Source organism: Nycticebus coucang, chromosome 21 (genome assembly GCF_027406575.1).
Source record: "Nycticebus coucang isolate mNycCou1 chromosome 21, mNycCou1.pri, whole genome shotgun sequence".
NCBI classification, from domain to species: Eukaryota; Metazoa; Chordata; class Mammalia; order Primates; family Lorisidae; genus Nycticebus; species Nycticebus coucang.
This window is the reverse complement of record NC_069800.1, coordinates 32,189,573-32,207,984: the sequence shown is the minus strand read 5'-3', so window position 1 is coordinate 32,207,984 and position 18,412 is coordinate 32,189,573. Positions and strand designations below refer to the sequence as shown.

The 18,412-nt window shown below is 43.4% G+C and overlaps 1 protein-coding gene across 1 annotated transcript in view; it reads right to left on the bottom strand.

Annotated features, from left to right (window-relative positions):
- FERMT1 (FERM domain containing kindlin 1) overlaps positions 1-18,412 on the bottom strand; it is a 63,993-nt gene that overhangs the window by 9,912 nt on the left and 35,669 nt on the right. Inside the window, exons 10-13 of the mRNA XM_053574552.1 lie at positions 6,356-6,480; positions 4,918-5,024; positions 3,252-3,473; positions 2,194-2,318 (exon numbers count right to left, since the gene is read on the bottom strand). Coding sequence (XP_053430527.1) covers positions 2,194-2,318; positions 3,252-3,473; positions 4,918-5,024; positions 6,356-6,480 — 579 coding nt within the window. The remainder of the gene's footprint in view (positions 1-2,193; positions 2,319-3,251; positions 3,474-4,917; positions 5,025-6,355; positions 6,481-18,412) is intronic.

The window sequence follows — 18,412 nt, the reverse complement described above, 5'->3', positions numbered from 1 at the left end:
TAGCTCAAGAAAACTCACTTCCCCAGAAGCCAGGAAGAGCAGCGAGCGGAACAGGCCAAGTGGCCCTTTCAGGCCCACGCAGTCGGCCTGTGTGCACGTTCTGTCCCAAAGAGCTAGTCACACATTCAAGGTGCTCTGCTTTGAATAACTTGAATCCCGAGTTCCTTGGCGGATTGGGCCTCTGACACCCCATCCCTGCGATGGCTTTTCCTGCAGGGCTGATGGCCGAAGCGATGTCCCTGCCGGCAACAGGGAGCGCTCCCAGAGAAGGGGCAGTGGAAAGGAAAATATATGTGCAGAGGGATTGGGCAAAGAAGTCCTCAGGTCAGTTAAAGTATGTGAGTGCCAAGATACGATGATACAGGGCAAAAGACAGGCACGGTCCTTTCCCCCGTGGTGTGGCTCTCAAAATTACCGTGAAAAGTGACCCACGGGCTGAGGAGGGAGGTGGAAGATCTACGTTCCCCTGCCCTGACTCCAAGTTGCTGGAGTCACCTCTCTTAAGACACTGGACGGCGGTGGTTGCAGGGAACCAACCTCTCCATGCCCAGCTTGGGACTCCACCCGTGACCCCGGCCCAGGACGGTCCCCTTGGTTCTCACCGAATCCTTTAAGGAGCTCAGTGCGCTTTCCATGAGGCACCACCTGCCCGGCATTACTCGTCATGGTCGCGGCCACACACCGCCCTGCTCCACCTCTGGGTTCCCCCCACCCCCCGCCGCAAGAGCTGCCACAGACCACGGACCTCTGCAAAATCGCCTCCGAGCTCATTAACCCCACATCACCTGCCTACTTCCCCACAGCCTCCGGGCGTGGTCGCCTGCACCGCGACAGAGCGCAGGAGGACACTCAAGCTACCCAAGACATAGAAATTCTTCCTAGGCCTTGCTCAAGTGTCTGTGTTCTTTTCAGCATGCGGTTGACTTCAGAGTTATAGGTGAGTGTGTGTGTGTACACACCCACACATGTCCATGAGCATAAGTGGGTGTCCAGCACAGCTTCACTCTCCTTCCCTTTTTTGCTGAGGTGAGTTACGCAGGAGTTGCTCGTTTAAGACAAACACTGGGGCTTGGCACCTGTAGCTCAGCAGCTAGGGCACTAGCCACATACACTGGAGCTGGCTGGTATGAATCCAACCTAGGCCAACTACAACCACAAAGTAGCTGGGCGTTGTGGTGGGCACCTGTAGTCCCAGCTACTTGGGAGGCTGAGGCAAGAAAATTGCTTAAGCCCAAGAGTTTAAGGTTACTGTGAGCTGCGATGACACAGTACTCTACTGATGGTGACACAGTGAGGCTCTGTCTCAAAAATAAAAAAAAAAAGACAAACACTGGGGATAGGAGTTGTTTCAGCGAATAGACTCCAGTGCTAGAAGGGGTTGAAGAAACCGAGTCTTTGAAAAGAGCTAAGAAACTCTATTTTCCTGTAAGTCAGTGTTTTGAAATACAAAGCAGTCTTCCAACCTCCAAGTTAGAAAAGTGACACAGAGGACTTACCACACTGCAGGATTAAGTTTAGATTTTACTTAAACATCGGCCTTCCTTACGGAACTGGAATATGTAATTTGATTTACCAGCATACTTGTGGACACATTTCTAGAAAACATTCATTTTAAATGGTGGGGCAGAAACATCATGCTGGGTGCCGATTACAGCGAGGACACGGGACTCTGCCAAGGCATACCCCTGACCAGGAGGTGAACTTGGACAAATCACTTAAGCTATTTTTCTACGTTTCAGTGTTTTTATCTGTAAAACACTGAAGTGGGTAATAGATAGGCCTCCTGTAAGGAAACTTTGGTACCAGCTACCTGATATAGTTGGCTGAAGGTAAGACATAAGGTTTGTGGGAACTTTTCTAGAAACCTAAAAAATTCTGCAAAGCCGTAACATGAGACACAGTATAAGATACACAGCAGGGAGGAAGCTGATATGAAAGAAATCCACAACTCTCATGAAGTCAACAGGTGACACTGTCCCTCTGGCTTTGCAAGGGGAGTTATCTGAAAAGACCCAAATCTCCTCCTTTAAAAATTTCCTTCCCCATTTAGCTGAGTTTCAAGGGGCATTGCCATGTGGAAAGAAGGCATGGAAAATTTCTGTGAGTAGCCCAAAGAAGGTTGCTTTGGAAAGAGCAGTATTCTATGTTAATTGAGAATAAACTGGGAGAGAGGGAAGTGAATACTGTCATCACCTGACAAGGTAGTAGGTGAGGCCAAATTCAGGCAGGGACTGCCACGCCTGGATGAACCGCAGTTTGGCTTCGACCAGGGGCATCTGGGCCACGTTCTGGTGGGCTTCCAGGATCCGGGCTGCCAGCTAAGCAGAAAAGAGAGACTTCAAACTTTTCTCAGTGTGCACCGACTGCCCTGTAAACATCCCATTAGCCTCAGATTCCCAAAGACAACAATAAATGCAAGGCCTGACTACAGCTCTAAGATAATTTATTCCCGTTCATTTATTTTCTCTCTCTCATTCTACAAGACATAAAAATCCCAGGAATGAGATCGACCAATGCAAAAACTTCTAAGGTTGGGCCAGGCCCAACCTGGCTCACCCAGGTGGCTCACCCCTGTGAGCTCACCCCTGTGAGCTCACCCCTGTCATCCTGGCACTCTGGGAGGCTGTGGTAGGTGGATTGCCTGAGCTCATGGGTTCAAGACCAGCCTGAGCTAGAGTGAGACCCCGTCTCTAAAAATAGCCGGGTGTTGTGGCAGGTGCCTGTAGTCTCAGCTACTCGGGAGGCTGAGGCAAGAGAATTGCTTAAGCCCAAGAGTTTGAGGTTGCTGTAAGCTGTGATGTCACAGCACTTTACTGAGGGTGACTAAGTAAAATTCTCAAAAACAAACAAACAAACAACAACAACAACCCCCCCAAAGCTTCTGAGGTTGCAGATGGAGAGCTCTGGGGTCCTTCTTTCTGAGGTCCATGGAGTGTCCACAGAGAGCTCAGTCTATCTGAGCAAATTTTGACCCACTCCTATGGAAGGATCATTTTAATTTTCAATTTGTGGGGACTAAGTAATTTTTTCAAAATTAACTTCAATCTGGGTATATCATCATGTCCAGTCAGCAAGTGCAGTCACCTCTAATAATATTAACGATAATTTCATAACATCATCTAATACTCAGTAGTCAACCTTCTCTATCAACTAGTTTTTCACCATGATGGCATTAATCAGATGGAATTATCCTTTTACTTCAGAACATACAGAATCTACTGCAAGCAATTGCCCAAGAAGATTAGCAGTACCTGCTTAGACTTGTGTTTTTTTGTACATCGAGGCGACACAAAACATTCTGGGTTCATGTCCATGCTTTTGAGACTTGAAGCCACCTGAGATGCCAAGTTCCTGTTTTTCATCCTCAGAAATGAAAGAATGTTGAGGACCTCTGGCTGGTAGGAGCTGTCTGCCATGGTTTTGCCCTTCGATGCCAAGATGCAGGCAGCCATCCATTTGGCATATTGATTCTCCTGTAGCAAAACCCATGGGCTGAGAAGCAAGCTCAAGTGCAAACCACCCCACTCTAAACAGCAGGATTTGGCTTTCTTCTCCATGATAGTAAAAAACTATCACCTTCCAAGCAAGGAAAGATTGTGAAGTGGCACATGTTCTAACTGCCTGTTCACCACCTCATATAACACCCAACAGTAACCTTAGAGACTCGTGCTGAGTTTCTAGATGCAAAGAGGCATCTACAGGACAGGAATGCTGGCTTTGATAAATTTCACGCAGAGAACTTTGCATTTAAAGATGATCCAAGGACACCAAAGAGTGCCATGAAGCACAGACAGGCAAACCCCCAAGCTACTGGAGAGCCTTCCAGTTTCATATCATGTCTGATCTCAGTGACAAAACAAAATAGCGTGAAGAAATCATTAACTGATTTTCTGTATTATTCATTTGCTGGTCTATCCTTAGTAGAGATTCCAATCTAAAAGTAGCCATCAGGGCCATTACGGGAACTGAACAAGTTAGTAGTGGTTTCTTTTGTTCTTTATTGTCTATGCTCATTTTTGAGCTCTAGAAGTGAATAGGAGGGGGAATTCTTCAGCCCAACAGTGGGTGTGGTACATTGAATACTGGCCTCAATTCTTCGCACTCCCAGGATCCACACTTTTTGCCTTGTAACTGAATGCAATTCCAGGCCCTTGACATCAAGCTGAGTCATGTGATCTGCTTTGCCCAATGGATGTGGGTGGAAGTGACATCAATTTTAAGCCTAGGCTTTAGTTGTCCTTTTGCTCACCTGCCATCACTACCAGAAGTTTCCCCCAGGCAGCCTGGGATCAAGAATAAATAAAATCAGGTCAACCTGTGGCAAGGTCTTGAGAAACTTGTGTCTCAAAGCAGATCTGACCTGCTGACAATAGCCTAGAATCAGGGGTCCTCAAACTTTTTAAACAGGGGGCCAATTCACTGTCCCTCAGACCATTGGAGGGCCGGACTATAGTTAAAAAAAAAAACAAAAACTATGAACAAATTCCTATGCACACTGCACATATCTTATTTTGAAGTAAAAAAACAAAATGGGAATAAATACAATCACACTGCCTCATGTGGCCTGCTGGCCGTAGTTTGAGGACCCTTGGTGATCATTCCACTCCCAGCCCATCTGGGGATCTTGATATTTCTTTCTTTTTTTTTTTTTTTCAGTTTTGGCTGGGGCTGGGTTTGAACCCCCCACCTCAGGCATATGGGATCAGTGCCCTACTCCTTTGAGCCATAGGCACCGTCCCCATCTGGGGATCTTTCAAAAACAAATGTTTATTGTTGAATGCCACTGGGATTTTGTTACATTGTGATTGTTGCAAAGCAACAGCTGGCTGACACAACCATGCTCTAATTATAGAAAACATCTTATAGGTTTTGCTTTTTAGGCTTCATGAAGGTGAACATTTTTCTGGTTTTACTTACATCGTCACATCTCAAATAAACTTCGTTCATACCATCAGCAACAGGGATTAATAACTTGATTCCAAATCTTCCCCCTGCTACATTTACATCTGGCACAACTTCACAGCCTGAAAGGCAAAAGACAGAGACAGGACTGGGCACTGAGGAATCTGTTAGGTAAATATCAAGTGTGCGTATAAAATGAAGACTTTGAACACAACTCCCCCAGATTTGCTTCTCTTCTGAAAAATGAAGGAGCAAGTGGATAACAGTCATTAAAGTATAACTAAGGATGTGTGAACAATTAACACAGATAAAGACAAATGATTTTTTTCTTTTTTTTTTTGAGATAGTCTCATGGTGTTGCCCCAAGTAGAGTGCAGTGGTATCATGATAGCTCACAGCAACCTCAAACTCCTGGGTTCAAGTAATCCTCCTGCGTCAAACTCCTGGGTGGTTGTAATAGATACCTGCCACAATGCCTGGCTACTTTTTCTATTTTTAATAGAGATGGATTTTTTTTTTTTTTTGAGACAGAGTCTACAGCTGTTGCCCTGGGGTAGAGTGCTATGGTGTCATAGCTCACAGCAACCTCAAACTCCTGGGCCCAAGCATTTCTCTTGCCTCAGCCTCCCAAGTAGCTGGGAATACAAGCTCCCACCACAACGCCCAGTCATTTTTGTTGTTGTTGCAGTTGTCATTGTTGTTCTAGCTGGCCTGGGATGGGCTCGAACCCGCCAGCTTTGGTGTATATGGCCGGCACCCTACCCACTGAGCTATGGGCACCAATAGAGATGGATCTTGCTCTTGCTTAGGCTGGTTTCAAACTCCTCAGCTTAACTGATCCTCCCACCTCAGCCTCCCGGAGTGCTAGGATTACAGGATTGAGCCACTGTGCCTGGCCCTCTCTTATGATTTTCATAAATAAGAGAAACCAGTGGAATTCATATTTCAGGTTGATGTTGGCTATCCTAAATCAAAGGAACAATTATGAATATGAATATTAAAATAAATCAAAGCAGAGGGAATTATCTAATGGTCACAATGATGACAGTTGAGTGCATTGCTTAATTAAATATTTCAATTAATAGAGTTACTCATGGTGACTTTCAGAAATTCGAATAGACAGCAAAATGGTGCTGAAATAAAAATGAACTGTTTCTGAATTCAGGAAGCTTTTCAGGATCTTACAATGTATGGCATATGTGCTACATTTATGGGCACCAGTTATCACCACCACATCCCTGACTCTGGATACATCGAGTAAGATGGGGCAGCAGAATGCGAGTGACCACATTCACCAGACTGCAACGAGGGCCACCCTCCATAAGGTAGAGGAGCTGCAAGCAGGCTGCCATGTGGAAAAGAAGATATCTAATGATTCCTCTAGGAGTAAACCTCACTTCATGTAGAGTGCTATGGCTTTGCTTGTAATCAGCAAGGTGTGGAGTACTCTTACCTCTAAGGTTTAGTTTTTCTACTGGTTCTCCGTGCTCAAGCTCCTTATTTTTAAAGTAGGCTATAGATGTGTCTTTAAAAACAAACCAATATTGTTTGAAAGTTTTTAATATTAACTTCTTGGGCCTGTAAATTAAAGTACAGTAAATGTTTAAATTATTATCCAGAGACATAGAAAACATTGAAAAATTCAAGCAGATCAAGATACTATAAAGGCCCTGACCAGCCACAGACTTTTTTTTTAGGTAATTTTCAAATTGCCAACTCATTTCAGAAAACTAGAAATGAGGTCTTGATACGAGATATGAATTTTATTTAATTAGTTAATTATTATTATTATTATTTTTTTGAGACAGAGTCTCACTATGTCACCCTAGGTAGCTGTCGCCCTGGGGTAGAGTGCTATGGTGTCATAGCTCACAGCAACCTCAACCTCTTGGGCTTAAGCGATTCTTTTGTCTTAGGCTCCCAAGTAGCTGGGACTACAGGCACCCACCACAATGCCTGGCTGTTTTAGTTACAGTTGTCATTGTTGTTTGGCAGGCCTGGGCTGGGTTCAAACCCGCCAGCTCTGGTATATGTGGCTGGCACCCTAGCCACTGAGCTGTAGGTGCTGAGCCTACTATTATTTTTTTGAGACACAGTCTCACTCTGTCACCCTTGATAGAGTGCTATGGCATCATCATCACTCACAACAACCTCAAACTCTTGGGTTTGAGCAATCTTCTTGTCTCAGCCTCCCGAGTAGCTGGGAGTACAGGCATGTGCCACTATACCCGGCTAGTTTTTCTGTTTTTAGTAGAGAATAGGGGTCTCACACTTCTGAGCTCAACCCGCCTGGGCCTTCCAGAGTGCTAGGATTACAGGTGTGTGCCACTGAGCCTGGACATAAGGTAGAGATTTTAATGCAAAGGCTTAGGAGTTAGACCACCTGGGACCACACTCTGCATCTGCCACTGTGTGTTCCTGAGAAGGATACTCCACCTGCCTGGGCCATCATGTGTTGCCTCTATGTGATGTGGCCAATCTTTAGTCCTAGGGATTTTGTGAGAATGGAATGAGGTCATCTATTGAAATGCTTATCACAGTGCCTGACACAATAAGAGTGCTCAATAAATTATGATGATGTAAGTGAGAAACCTATGTGAATCTGTTAACATTTAAAATCTCAGCATAATTCTTGGATCTTAAAAATGTCTCAGTGTGAGTATCACCCAAGCTTGAAGTTATCAGATAGAAAAATCTTATCTTAAAGTGAAGTATCTTTTCTGTAGTTTCCTCTTAACTCTTAAAAAAATTTTTTTTTTTCTTACTCTGTCTCCATGGGTAGAGTGCCATGGCATCAGCCTCGCTCACAGCAACCTCCTGGGTTCAAGTCATCCTCCTGCCTCAGCCTCCTGAGTAGATGGGATTCCAGGCACCTGCCACAATGCCTGGCTAATTTTTCTGTTTTAGTAGAGATGGGGTCTTGCTCTTGCTCAGACTAATCTCAAGTAATCCTCTTGCCTGAGCCTCCCAGAGTGCTAGGATTTCGGGCTTGAACTACTGCACCTGGCTTCCTCATGACTCTTAAGAGAAACCACCACAGAATTCCCAATAAGTCATGGAAATCAACGATATCTACAGCTAATCAATACAAGGGGTGGGGGATGAAGTCCAACAGTGGTATTGTTCGAGTATAAAACATTGTACTCTGGATTAGACAAGGTCAATGGTGCCACGGCAGCCCTAAAATTTGGGTCATTCAAAATAGGAAATGTGGGAGAGAAACTGGGGGTTAAAAGGGAGTAGAGATAGGCAAAGAAAAAGAAAAATGAGTTGTATGTGGTTCAGTGGAACAATCTTGGCCTTGGGGGTGATCAGGGTATTTCATGCCGAGGAGTAAACTTCCGCTTTCAAGAATAGGAGAAAGTGGCTTGGCGCCAATAGCACAGTCGTTATGGTGCCAGCCACATACACTGAGGGTGGTGGGTTCGAACCCAGCCTGGGCTTGCTAAAACAACGATGACAACTGCAACAAAAAATAGCTGGGTGTTGTGGTGGGTGCCTGTAGTCCCAGCTACTTGGGAGGCTGAGGCAAGAGAATCGCTTGAGCCCAAGAGTTTGAGGTTGCTGTGAGCTGTGATGCCATAGCACTCTACTGAGGGTAACATAGTGAGACTCTGTCTCAAAAAAAAAAAAAAAGAAAGAAAAAGAATGGGAGAAAGAGATGAAGCTTGTTGTTAATATCATCCATAATATAAAGTCTTTTTTAACACATCAGTACTCATCTTTCTTTAGCTAAAAATGAGCTATTCTTAAAACCAAGATGATGGGCGGCGCCTGTGGCTCAAGGAGTAGGGCGCTGGTCCCATATGCCGGAGGTGGCGGGTTCAAACCCAGCCCCGGCCAAAAATAAATAAATAAATAAAATAAAACTAAGATGATGGGGAAGGGGCACATTAAAAACAAAAACAGTGTATTATAGAAGACTATTACATAAAAATTATAAAATAAATTAGAAAACATATAGAGTTTACAGGATTAAAAACACCCACTGAGTTAAGAGAGTACCATGCTGAAGGATGTAGTTAATGCAATTCTAAGGAATGTATTTAAAAGATTCTTTAGGACTCATGTTCTCCAAAATGAACAATATTTTCAAAATAAAAATCTAAGGACACAGCCTATAACCAAAAGAAATGGATAGCATCTCTCTAAAGAGACAGAATTTCTCTTTGGAATCATTTAGGTTGGACCTTAAAAGTGCAATTCCTTCTATTTCCTTCTGGTTTGGTTGATCTTCCAGGCTGCTTCCAACACACTAAGAAAGCTAATGGTTATTGTTCCTATTCTGTGCTGAGAGGCTGGGGGGAGGGCAGGGTGAGAAAGGGGAGTGGAGGAGATACCAGGTGTCAAATGAATGATGTACAGAAGGACGAGACATATTCTCACTAGAACATATTCTCTTCTTCATTTGGCTGATATTTAACACAGGAAAATTCTGTTTACAAGTTTTAAAAGTGTACAGATAATATTGTCTTTTTTTTTTTTAAAGACACAGAGTCCTGCTATGTTTTCCAGACTGGCCTTGAACTCCAAAATTCAAGCATCCTCTCAAGTAGCTGGGACTACAGAGGTGTGCACCACTAATTATGTAATTTAAGTATAATTGGCATGCAAAGAGCCATACATATTTAGTGTATAAATCTTGAGGAGTTTAGGGTAAGTATACACCATGAAACCATCACCACCATCACGGCCATAGACATAGCCATCGCCTCCCAGAGTTCCTTCCTGCTAGTTTAATTTTTGTGACTGTTTTTACATTTTTTTTGTGGCAAGAACACTTAACATAAGATCTGCCTTCTTAACAAATTGCCCTACACCATGTAGTAGATCTTCAGAACTTATTTATCTTAACTAAAACTTTAATAATGGTAATAATGGTAATAATTATTACCATTATTATTATTATTATTGTTTGTAGAGACAGGGTCTCACTGTGTTGCCCAGGCTGGTCTCAGATTCTTGGCCTCAAATGATACCCCTGCCTCAGCCTCCCTAAGTGCTGGGATTATAGGTGTAAGCCATGCCTGGCCTGTGTAATTGAAACTTTATGCCTTTAACTCTCCTCTTCCCATTTTCCCAAACCCCCAACCCCTCGCATTCACCATTCTCCTCTCTACTCTGTGAGTTTATCTATTTCAGATTCTGTATATAAGTGCGATCATAGGCAGTATCATTGATACATCAATGATAATAGGCAGTATCATTATTGGCAACAATGTAACCTTGGAAATATTTCCAGATAACTGTTTTCAGAGGCTCTCTTTACAACATTATTATCTTTCAAAAACTGATTTATGTTCTCACTTATTTTGCCTTTTCCTTAAAGGAAAGATTAATTGTGTTTATTATTTTTAAAACATCTGGGGGCTCACTCTTAAAATGTAGGTCATAAATTTAGAACGCTTTATATATTTATTTATTTTTTGAGACAGTCTCAAGCTGTTACCCTGGGTAGAGTGCTGTGGAATCATAGCTTACAGCAACCTCCAATTCTCGGGCTCAAGCAATCCTCTTGCCTCAGTTTTTCTATAAACATCCCTTTGAGGACACAGGGAGTCAGGGAGAAACTTCTGGACCCCAGGAGGAGGACAAAAGCAATGGAAAACTGGCAGGTGGTTGCGTGTGTTAGTTGGGTCTAACCCCGCAGGCAGCTGTAAGTACAGCAGCAGTGAGATTGCAAACTGGAAAGGCCTTACCTGTGAGCTGCTTTGGTTTTTATGGACTTGGCACTCAGTTGAACTACCTTGGGAGAACTTGGGCAAGAGTGCGGAGGACCTTAAGCATTGTCTAGGGCCCCAGACTGAGCAGCTGAGCTGGACGGAGCTAATAGTGTTCAGCTGTGGGCCACGCGGAGCCATTGTGGGAGAAGTGCCCGGGCAAGTTCCGCCCTCAGGGTCGCAGAGCAAGGATCTAGTAATTTAGTGGGAGCTAGTGATCTAGTGACTCAGCAACCTAAAGGCAGGGACTGAGGCGCCTTGTAGCCTTAGCCCTCAGGGGCATAAGCGAGATTGGTTTTGGCATACTGGTTAAGTTGATAGCCAGTTCAGCAGTGATCCCAGCAACAAGCACTTTCCTGGGAAAGCTACTGCTTAGCCAAGTTTATCAGTATAAAGTGCCTTTTACGTGGGCTGAGGAGAGATTTAGAGTCTCCACTTCAGGTTTTCCATCCTGTGGGGTTTGAGAAATCAGCAGAGGCCGCCAGTCTCCATCTTGTACAGGTGTATCAGAATTGTGATTAACATCTCATGCCCCAGAAGATCACCTGTTGCCCAGACAATATTCAGGAAGAGATATATACTGCTTTGTTTTTTTTTTCTTGGTTGTTTTTTTGTTTTTTAATTTCAACATTTTCCCTATAGATTTTTCATTTCCTTTTTTTCTTTTCTTTCTTCATTTTCCTAGTATAAATACAATTTCCCATTGTAGTATTTTTCAACAATTAGAACTTCATTTTTACTAGTTTCTCCCCGTTATTTGTTTTTTCCCCCAATTTTATCCTGTAAAGTTTTTCTGTTTGCTTCTTTTGGTTTTATTTATAGCATTTTTGTCTTTTCTCTCTACTTGGTGGAGGTGGGGTACTGTGTCTGAACAGGCTAGCAAAGAGATGCTGACGTCAAGGGAACCACCCAACCTGGCATCAGAGGTTGAGGGGCTTTTAAGGTTAGGTCAAAGTACTCTTCTGTACACTTATATTGCTGTCTCCCTCTTTCTGTGCCCCTCTTCTTTTTGTCAATATTCCCTTTTACCCACACACTCTTCTTTCTCTTTTATCCTTTCTTTTTTCCCTTCTTGCTCTTCAACCTTCTAATTCTCTGGTTCTGTACCAAAAGGACTCATAGAAAACCTGGTCCAGAGGCACGGCAACTTAAAGAGCAAGAGGCAGTGAAAAAAAATTAGAGCAAGGAAATGGATAAAAGAAATCACTCATGAGAAAGAATCACCAGAAAAATCCTGGCAACATGAAAAACCAGTCCAGAGCAACCCCCCCCAAGGGACCGTGAGGTAGCTACTGCAGAGGATTCCACCTATAAGAAATGTTAGAAATGACAGGAAATTTAGAATACAGATGATGAAAACAATGAAGGAAATTATGGAAACAATGAAGGAAACTGCTGATAAAGTGGAAAATAATCAAAAGGAAATCCAAAAACAGAATCAAATAAGAGATGAATGATACGAAGAATATCGAAAGGATATAGCAGAACTGAAGGAACTGAAGCAGTCAATTAGGGAACTTAAAGATGCAATAGAAAGTTTCAACAACAGATTAGACCATGCAGAAGAAAGAATCCCAGAGGTAGAGGACAAAGTTCTTGAGATAACTCAAATAGTTAAAGAGGCAGAAAAGAAGAGAGAGAAAGCAGAATGTTCACTGACAGAATTATGGGACTTTATGAAGCGTTCCAACATACGAGTGATAGTTATCCCAGAAGGGGAAGAAGAATGCCCCAGGGGCATGGAAGCCATACTAGAGATTATTATCAATGAAAATTTCCCAAATATCACCAAAGATTCTGACACAGTCCTTTCAGAGGGATATTGGACCCCAGGTCACCTCAACTCTAATCGAGTTTCTCCAAGACACGTTGTGATGACCCTGTCCAAAGTCAAGACAAAAGAAAAGATTCTGCAAGCTGCCAGCAGTAAGCACCAGTTGACCTACAGGGGCAAATCCATCAGGGTGACTGCAGACTTCTCTAATGAAACTTTCCAAGCAAGAAGACAATGGTCATCTACCTTTAATCTACTTCAACAGAACAATTTCCAGCCCAGAATTCTACATCCTGATAAGTTAAGCTTTAAAATTAACAGAGAAATCAAATCATTTACTGATATACAAACATTGAGAAATTCACCACAACAAGACCAGCTCTACAGGAAATACTTCAAACTATTCTACACACTGACCATCACAATGGATCAATGGCAAAGTAAGAACTCGGCAATTACAGGACAGAACCTAGCTTCCATACTGATGCAAAACATTAAACTAAGCAATGGACTCTCACAAAATAAGATGAATAGAACACTACCACACTTATCAATTATCTCAATAAACATTAAAGGCTTGGGGATTGAATTAAAGATGGCAGCCGAGTAACAGCTTCCCTGCAACTGGGCAAGGTGAGTCTGGGGAGATAAGACTCCAGACATCTCTGGCTGGTGGGATCTGCCTATAATCATCCCTTTGAGGATACAGGGAGTCAGCAAGGGACTTCTGGACCCCAAGAGGAGGACAAAAACAGTGGGAAACTGGCAAGTGGTTGCGTGTGTTTGATCGACCTAATGACGCTGGCAACTGTTAAGTACCAGCAGCAGTGAGATTGCAAACCGGAAAGGTCTTACCTGTGAACTGCTTCGGTGTTTTGGACTTGGCACTCAGTTGAACTGCCTTGGGGAGAGCTTGACCAGCAGTGCGGAGAACTTTAGACATTGTCTGGGGCCCCAGATAGAGCCACTGATCTGGGCTGCAGGGAGCAATTGTATGAGAGAACTGCCCCAGCAAGCTCCGCCCTCAGGGTCCCAGAGCAAGGATCAGGCGGGACCTAATAACCTAGCGACTGAGCATCCTAAAGGTGGGGACTGAGCTGCCTAACAGGCTTAACCCTTAGGGGCAGAGTGAGACGGTTTTGGCATACTGGAGCCTCGGGCTGTTGCCCTGGGTTGAGTGCCATGGTGTCACAGCTCATAGCAACCTCAAATTCCTGGGCTTGGCGCTGCACGGACCTCCATAAGATCTGTGCCGCAACCCTGCACCAACTGGGCCTCCACATGCCCTGACAGGAACTGCGGGAGCTGTGCAACCCTGCGTCCTCTCTCCTGAGTCCTCCCAGGATCCACACTGGCCCGCTCATCTGACCAGGAATACTGCTAGCTGCATGCCTTCTGGAGCTCTCCCTGCCTCTACACAGAGCTCTTCTCCTGGCCAGAAACTGCTGGAACCTTGGGCTCTCTGTGCCAAAGTCGCTTGGTGCCAGGCACTCCCAGAATTGTGTGCACCACCTCCTGCCCTATTGCTGGATCCGAGTGTGTCACACGCCGGAGCTGCTTCCACAACCAGAACTCCCTAGCTGGAGCAGCCCCAGAGGAACTACACAGGGTCACTCCCTACAAAGATCAAGCAACAATAGAGTGATCCTGCTTGGATCTAATCTTGGAGAGACACCTCCCCAACTCTGAGGACGGCCAGAGGCAACGGTGAAAAACAATCATGAGGTGAAATCAACAGAAAAACTCTGGCAATACGAATAATCAGAGTAGATCAACCCCCCCCCTCCAGGATCAATGGGGCAGACACACCACAAGATCCCATGCACAAACAAATAGCTGAGATGTCAGAAATCGAATTCAGAATCTGGATAGAAAATAAGATTGAACTAGAACTCCAAGCAGTAACCCAAAAGATATCAAAAATTAAACAAATTCAAAGACCAAACGACCAAAGATTTTGACACATTGAGACAAGAAGTTGCATCCCTCAAAGATCTGTGAAAAACAGTACAATCCCTCAGTAACAGAATGGAGCAAGCAGAAGAAAGGATTTCTGACATTGAAGACAAAGTTTTCGAATGCTCCCAAACTCTCAAAGAGGATGAGAAATGGAGGGCAAAATCAGATCACTCTCTCAGAGAGCTCTGGGATAATTCAAAGAAAACCAATATTCGTCTTATAGGGATCCCCGAAAGTGATGAAGTGGCTTCACAAGGCACAGAGTCTCTTCTCCATGAGATTATGAAGGAGAACTTTCCAGACATGCCAAGAGATTCTGAAATACAGATAGCAGACAGTTTCAGAACTCCAGCACGACTCAACCCAAATAACACATCCCCCAGACACATCATAATCAATTTCACTAAAGTTAATATGAAGGAGAAAATTCTGAAAGCTGCCAGACGAAAGAAAATCATTACCTACAAGGGGAAGAATATTAGAATAACTGCAGATCTCTCTGCTGAAACCTTTCAAGCTAGAAGAGGATGGTCATTGACTTTTAATCTCCTAAAACAAAATAACTTTCAACCCAGGATCCTATACTCAGCTAAACTGAGTTTCATTTATGATGGAGAAATTAAATACTTCAATGACATTCACATGTTGAAGAAATTTGCCATAACTAAACCAGCTCTCCAGGATATTCTCATAAAGACCTATCCTCCATAAACACCAGTGTAATCCCCCACCACAAAAGTAAACTCACCCAGAAAATTTTGATCAAATTCCAACTTCTACAGTCACAAAAGGATTAAAAATGTCCACCAGTCTCTCGAAAGGCTTATAAATATTCTCAATTAATGTGAATGGTTTAAATTGTCCTCTAAAGAGGCACAGGTTGGCTGACTGGATACAAAAACTCAAGCCAGATATCTGCTGCATACAAGAATCACATCTTACATTAAAAGACAAATATAGACTCAAGGTGAAGGGATGGTCAATTATATTCCAGGCAAATGGAAAGCAGAAAAAAGTAGGCGTTGCAATCCTGTTCGCAGGTGCAATAGGCTTTAAACCAACCAAAATAATTAAGGATAAGGATGGACACTTCATATTTGTTAAAGGTAATACTCAATATGATGAGATCTCTATTATTAATATTTATGCACCCAACCAGAACGCACCTAAATTTATAAGAGAAACTCTAACAGACATGAGCAACTCGATTTCCTCCACTTCCATAGTAGTTGGAGATTATAACACCCCTTTAGCAGTGCTGGATAGATCCTCCAAAAAGAAGCCAAGTAAAGAAATTTTAGATTTAAACTCAACCATTCAACATCTGGACTTAACAGACATCCACAGAACATTTCATCCCAACAAAACTAAATTCACATTCTTCTCATCAGCCCATGGAACATACTCCAAAATTGACCACATCCTAGGCCACAAATCTAACCTCAGCAAATTAAAAAAAATAGAAATTATTCTTTGCATCTTCTCAGACCATCATGGAATAAAAGTTGAACTCAATAACAACAGGAACCTGCATACCCATACAAAAACATGGAAGCTAAACAACGTTATGCTGAAGGATAAATGGGTTATAGACGACATTAAGAAGGAAATCATCAAATTTTTGGAACAAAACAATCAAGACACGAATTACCAGAACCTCTGGGATACTGCAAAGGCAGTCCTAAGAGGGAAATTCATAGCACTGCAAGCCTTCCTCAAGAAAACAGAAAGAGAGGAAGTTAATAACTTAATGGGACATCTCAAGCAACTGGAGAAGGAAGGGAGGGCTCCAGAGGGTACGCAGCTACCAGTATACCTGGACAGATGAGCGGGCCAGTGTGGAGGCTGGGAGGACACAAGAGGGAGGACTCAGGGGTGCGCGGCTCCCGCAGTTCTTGGTCAGGGCATGTGGAGGCCCAGTGGGTGTGGAGTTGCAGCATAGATCTTATGGAGGTCCAGGTAGCGCCAAGCCCAAGAATTTGAGGTTGCTACGAGCTGTGCCACCACGGCACTCTACCCAGGGCAAGAGCTCGAGCCTCCACTGTGCCAAAACCATCTCACTCTGCCCCTAAGGGTTAAGCCTGTAAGGCAGCTCAGTCCCTGCCTTTAGGCTGCTCAGTCACTAGGTTACAAGGTCCCGCCCAATCCTTGCTCTGGGACCCTGAGGGCGGAGCTTGCTGGGGCAGTTCTCTCACACAATTGCTCCCTGCAGCCCAGCTCAGTGGCTCTGTCTGGGGCCCCAGAGAATGCCCAAAGTTCTCCGCACTGCTGGTCAAGCTCTCCCCAAGGCAGTTCAACTGAGTGCCAAGTCCAAAAACACCGAAACAGTTCACAGGTAAGGCCTTTCCGGTTTGCAGTCTCACTGCTGCTTGTACTTACTTGTACAGATGTCTGCTGGTGTGATTAGGTCGATCAAACACATGCAACCGCTTGCCAGTTTCCCATGGTTTTTGTCCTCCTCTTAGGGTCCAGAAGTCCCTTGCTGACTCCCTGTATCCTCAAAGGGATGATTATAGGCAGATCCCACCAGCCAGAGATGTCTGGAGTCCTATCTCCCGAGACTCACTGTGTCCAGTTGCAGGGAAGCTGTTACTTGGCCGCCATCTTTAATCTCTTACTTCCATGTTTTTGTATGAGTATGCAGATTTCTGTTGTTAATGAGTTCAACTTTTATTCCATAATGGTCTGAGAAAATGCAAGGAATAATTTCTATTTCTTTAAATTTACTGACGTTAGACTTGTGACCTAAGTTGTGATCCATTTTGTAGTATGTTCTGTGGGCTGATGAGAAGTATGTACATTCAGTTTTGTTGGGATGAAATGTTCTGTAGATGTCTGCTAAATCCATATGTTGGATGGTTAGGTTTAAATCTACAATTTCTTTGCTCAGCTTCTTATTGGAGGACCTATCCAATACTGCCAAAGGAGTGTTGAAATCTCCAACTCTTATGGAGCTGGAGGAAATCAAGTTGCTCATGTCTGTTAGAGTTTCTCTTATAATTGAGGTGCATAGATATTAATAATTGAGATCTCATCATATTGAGTATTACCCTTAACAAATATGAAATGACCATTCTTATCCTTCCTTACTTTTGTTGGTTTAAAGCCTATTGTATCTGCAAATAGAATCGCAACATCTGCTTGTTTCTGATTACCATTTGCCTGAAAAATGGATGACCATCCTTTCATCCTGAGTCTATATTCGTCTTTTAAGGGAAGATGTGACTCTTGTATGCAGCAAATATCTGGCTTGAGTTTTTGTATCCAGTCAGCTAACCTGTGCCTCTTTAGAGGACAGTTTAAGCCGTTCACATTAATGGAAAATATTGATAAGTCTGGTAAAATTTTGGGTATCCAGTTTTTCCAAAATCAAGTGGACATTTTTAATCCTTTCGCCAGTGTGGAAGTTGGAGTTTGATCAAAAGTTTCTGAGTGAGTTTACTTTTATGATAGAGGATTGAGCTGGTCATTATGGAGGATAGGTCTGAGAATATCCTGAAGAGCTGGTTTGGTTATGGCAAATTTCTTCAACATATGAATGTCATTAAAGAATTTAATTTCTCCATCATAAATGAAACTCAGTTTAGCTGGATACAAGATCCAGGGTTGAAAGTTATTTTGCTTTAGGAGATTAAAAGTCCATGACCACCCTCTTCTGGCTTGAAAAGTTTCAGCAGAGAGATCTGCAGTCATTCTAATATTTTTCCCTTTGTAGGTAATGGATTTCTTACATCTGGCTGCTTTCAGAATTTTCTCCTTCATATTAACTTTAGTGAAGTTAATTATGATATGCCTGGAAAATTTCTTGTCCGGATTGAGTCGTGCTGGGGTTCTGAAACTGTCTGCTATCTGAATTTCAGAATCTCTTGGCATTTCTGGAAAATTCTCTTTCATAATTTCCTGCAGAAGGGCCTCTGTGCCTTGCAAGGACACTGCTTCACTTTCAGGGATTCCAATGAGGTGGATATTAGTTTTCATCGAATTATCCCAGAGTTCTCTGAGAGAATGATCCGTTTTTGCCTTCCATTTCTCCTCCTCTTTAAGAGTTTGGGAGTGT